The sequence below is a fragment of the Arachis duranensis genome, chromosome 3 (assembly GCF_000817695.3).
Source record: "Arachis duranensis cultivar V14167 chromosome 3, aradu.V14167.gnm2.J7QH, whole genome shotgun sequence".
Taxonomy (NCBI): Eukaryota; Viridiplantae; Streptophyta; class Magnoliopsida; order Fabales; family Fabaceae; genus Arachis; species Arachis duranensis.
Genome location: NC_029774.3, coordinates 137,438 through 141,549, shown reverse-complemented (window position 1 = coordinate 141,549; position 4,112 = coordinate 137,438). Strand labels below are relative to the sequence as shown.

At 36.6% G+C, this 4,112-nt stretch overlaps 1 protein-coding gene across 1 annotated transcript in view; it reads right to left on the bottom strand.

Annotated features, from left to right (window-relative positions):
* The window catches only part of LOC127745705 (uncharacterized), a 2,767-nt gene extending 915 nt beyond the window's left edge, over positions 1-1,852 (bottom strand). The window contains exons 1-8 of the mRNA XM_052259111.1: positions 1,625-1,852; positions 1,472-1,537; positions 1,325-1,393; positions 1,175-1,249; positions 1,048-1,101; positions 819-893; positions 692-745; positions 370-456 (exon numbers count right to left, since the gene is read on the bottom strand). Of these exons, the coding sequence (XP_052115071.1) occupies positions 370-456; positions 692-745; positions 819-893; positions 1,048-1,101; positions 1,175-1,249; positions 1,325-1,393; positions 1,472-1,537; positions 1,625-1,701 (557 nt within the window). The 5' untranslated portion in view covers positions 1,702-1,852. The remainder of the gene's footprint in view (positions 1-369; positions 457-691; positions 746-818; positions 894-1,047; positions 1,102-1,174; positions 1,250-1,324; positions 1,394-1,471; positions 1,538-1,624) is intronic.
* Between the last annotated feature and the right edge of the window lie 2,260 nt (positions 1,853-4,112).

Genomic DNA, 4,112 nt, shown 5'->3' with positions numbered 1-4,112 from the left:
AAGAAGAAAAATGAAAGGTTAACAACGTATTTGAAAATAATAAGGTTATAAGGTTGAAATATTCTTGGAAAACTCACACTGCAAGCGCTTCCGACGGTGTTTGTTCCCTCACAACCATCTATACGAATCAGTCGGAATCAACCTAAAAATACACCCAAAGAAGGTCAAAAAATACACCCGAACAATTCAAAAAGAAGACAGGCTTTGTTTTTTGAGAACATACATACTTGCAGTTTTTGGTTTTTTTTGCTACCTTTTTTTTCTTGAATAAAATAATAAAGGGCTTTTTTTCTAAAAAAAATATATACAGAATTAGAAGTAGAAGGTAATAGAAAAACAAAAGTAACGGTTATTTGAAAGAGAAATTACATGCTCTGTGACGGCTGGTTTACACTACTCTGTTCTGTGCGTCCTTGAGAGGAAGGATCATCACTTCCCAAGTTCACAGCCGGTAGTCTAAACAGATTTCATGTTATTCAGACAAAATAAGATACAGGTATAAAATACACCCAAATGAATGCACAAGATACAACCAACCGAATGGACAATATACACCCAACAAAACAAACGAAATATCCCAACTTAGTAAACAACATACACCCAACTTGATCCACAAAATACACCCAAATGGTTCCACAAAATGCATCCAAATCATGATAACAAGATTTTATTAAATAATAAAGTTTCTTACGTTTCAGAGGACACATAGCGACCTTCTGTCGATCGCAGGTCAGCTTGGTTCTCGCTGCGAAACAAGATACAATTATTAGCAAACAAAACACACCAAAATCTCAAATACACAGCCCAGCAAGACATACCCCTCTGCAGCAGATTTATCAACGTTTTCCCTTATCCATTCATCGAGTTCATCACTTGATATTTCATATCTCTCACTACATTCATAAAATAAGATGTTAACAAAAATAATTACGATGAACTTAGTAAACAACATACACCCAACTTGATCCACAAAATACACCCAAATGGTTCCACAAAATACATCCAAATCATGATAACAAGATTTTATTAAATAATAAAGCTTCTTACGTTTTAGAGGACACATAGTGACCTTCTGTCGATCGTAGGTCAGCTTGGTTCTCCCTGCGAAACAAGATACAATTATTACCAAACAAAACACACCAAAATCTCAAATACACAGCCCAGCAAGACATACCCCTCTGCAGCAGATTTATCAACATTTTCCCTTAGCCATTCATCGAGTTCGTCACTTGATATTTCATATCTCTCACTACATTCATAAAATAAGATGTTAACAAAAATAATTACGATGATAGACCGTAATATAGCTTACGAGGTACTGTACCCGTCAAAGTATTGATCTTCTTCAGGAGGTGAATCCTCCACAACAACTTTTTTCTTTTTTTGTTGTGTTCTGGGTGGAAAAAAAAGACTACCAATCAGAAATAAAAAATTAATTTTATCACAGAATATTATCCAAAGAAGTGCTTACTTTTTTGGTGTTGTTTTTGTTTTTTTCTTTTTCTTCTCCTTCTCCGCAGGTGATGATTCTTCGCTCCTATAAGTTAATAATAGACACTTCAGTTAATACACGAAATCTTTATAATGAAGCCAAAAGAAAGGAGTAATAATTTCAGGACATTACTCATCACTTGGTTCAAATTCAGATTCTGAATCAGAATCTGACTCCTCTTGCCTCTGCTTTCTTTTTCTGGAGTCCATTATGGAAGGCAAACAATCATCATTTAGAACATACTAAAAATACACCCAAATGAATTCACGAGATACACCCAACTGAATATACAATATACACCCAACGCAGCAAACGAAACACACCCTGCTTAATAAACTACATACACCCAACGTTATCAAACAAAATACACCCAACTCGAAAAAGAAATTACACCCAAGTATGGTACTTACTTTTTCCCCTTTTTGCTGGGGTGTTTTCTTCCTGAATCCTCTGAGTCTTCTTGAGCCTCAGACTCAGAGGTAGAAGTGTTACTGTCAGTAGTTTCTGTCTCCGAAGATGATGTTGGACTCGCCTTCCTTTTTTTGTTTTTTTTTTATTTCTTGTTTTTTTTCTTTTTTTCTTTTTTTCATTTTTTCTCTTGTCTCTGCCATCTTCACAATCTCCTGAAACATGAGATATTTTAGTTAGTAGCATTCAGGTAAATAAAATACACCCAACTTATTATGTTTACTTACCAAAATTTCCTCTCTTTCTGTAGTCATTCTTTCCACCAACTGCTCCTTAGTCCAGTTGGCAATTCAGGGCTTTGGTGGTCTCTCAGCCCTCTTCTTGCCTTTGTTTTTTGAAAGATGAAAGTAGATTATCATCAGGGCGAAGAGGCAGCCATTAATTGCCTTCTTCTTCTTCTCCTGGTAGTCTGTGATGCTCTTGACCATGAAGGTCAAAACATGTCCCCCCCCAGTTTCTCTCCGATATGCCGTCCATCTTAAAAATTGGGGCCAGGTGCACGGGCGATATTTTGTTTATCGTCGTTGGCAAAAGGAACGCCATCTGTATGTAGAGGATGAATATCCTCTTGAACATCAGGCGTTCCTCTTCGTTGCCAACGCCGATTTTCATCATTTCATCGGTAAGACTTTTGAGGGTCTTACCCTGGAATCTTCTATAAATTATTTTGTCATCATCAGAAAGTTTCTTATACTCAACTTTCTCAAGAAATAGATCTCCTACAAAAAGGAAGACAACAAAGTATCCAAGTCGGTTCAAATACACCCAAGCATCAACTTAAATACACCCAAGCAACAACTTAATATACACCTATAATTTTAAGCTAGTTACCTGTTGCATTGATGCCAAGCGCATGACCTATTTTTTTGGTGTTATTTGGAAAGAACCATATCCTGTCTTCAGTTTGTTCTCCCCAAGTTTGAAGTTGTTTGCCAGCGGTGGGATGTGCATCAACCCACCGAATCCAAGATCCCTCACAATCGCCTTCTTCTCCTCAGTCATGTTTCTGAACTTATCACTCAGGAGATGTGTGGCACACTTAAGGTCTTTTGTTTGTTTCCTTGCTGCCATTTTCTCTGAAATACACCCAAAGATATCAATAAGATACACCCATTGATAACAGTGAGATACACCCATAGATATTATTCAGATACATCCATATAGATATTAGTCAGATATCACTCAACCATGCTTCAATATCAAGCCACATTACAAGGTTAAGCAGTATACACCCCCCAATTTACGGAATAAACCCCCAAAAATCAACAACAATAGCAGGAGAACTTAGAACAACAACGTAGAACGACGTAGAACTTAGAAGAACGACGTAGAACTTAGAACAGTGTAACAAAAAAGCAAGAATAATAGTAAACCCTAGAAGAACGACGTAGAAGAAAAGTAAAATATACAGGAATCTTAATGAACTTACGTTGAGTATTGTTGCTTTGTTTTCTCTTCAGATTCTTCACGGAGAGTTTGATGGTGTTTTGATGGAGGTTTTGAACAACGATTTGTATATTTTGAACTTTGATTTTCGCTCGAAAATGGGAGGGTTTCCTTGTTTTCAAAGCGCTTTGAGAAGTGGAAGAAGTGGAAGAAGTGGAAGAGTCTGCCATACGTAACCGTTTGAGTGTTGAACGCGTGATTTTGACGCGACATGTTATCACTCTTCATGCGCGTGAGTTCTATTTGGGTTGGGCCAACTTGTAAGCTTGTAAACTTGTATGTGTAGCAGGCCCGTTAGAAATAATCTCAATTATGTTATTTGATTTGAGTCTTGTAAAACTCTTGAGCAAATTATTATATCTGATTTAAGATAGGTGTTTTACTTTGTATTTTTTTTTATTATTTAGACACCAAAAAATTAATCATTTACTCCAAAATCTACTGGCCAAATATGTCACAACATTAAAAACTAAATAAAATTTTCAATTAAAACAAATTAGATTACCTCAACAACTTTTCAATCAAGACAGAGTGATGGTCGACCAATGAGCCGGAGCCAACAACGCGTCACTTGGGTGGCTTCGCTGTCTCTGTAATCTGTCTCTTAATCAGTTAATATTTCCCCACCCTGGAATCACCCGTGGTGGTTTAGGCCCTAGTTATCACAACCCCGGTAGAAAATAAAAAATTAACCAAACCCTTCAAA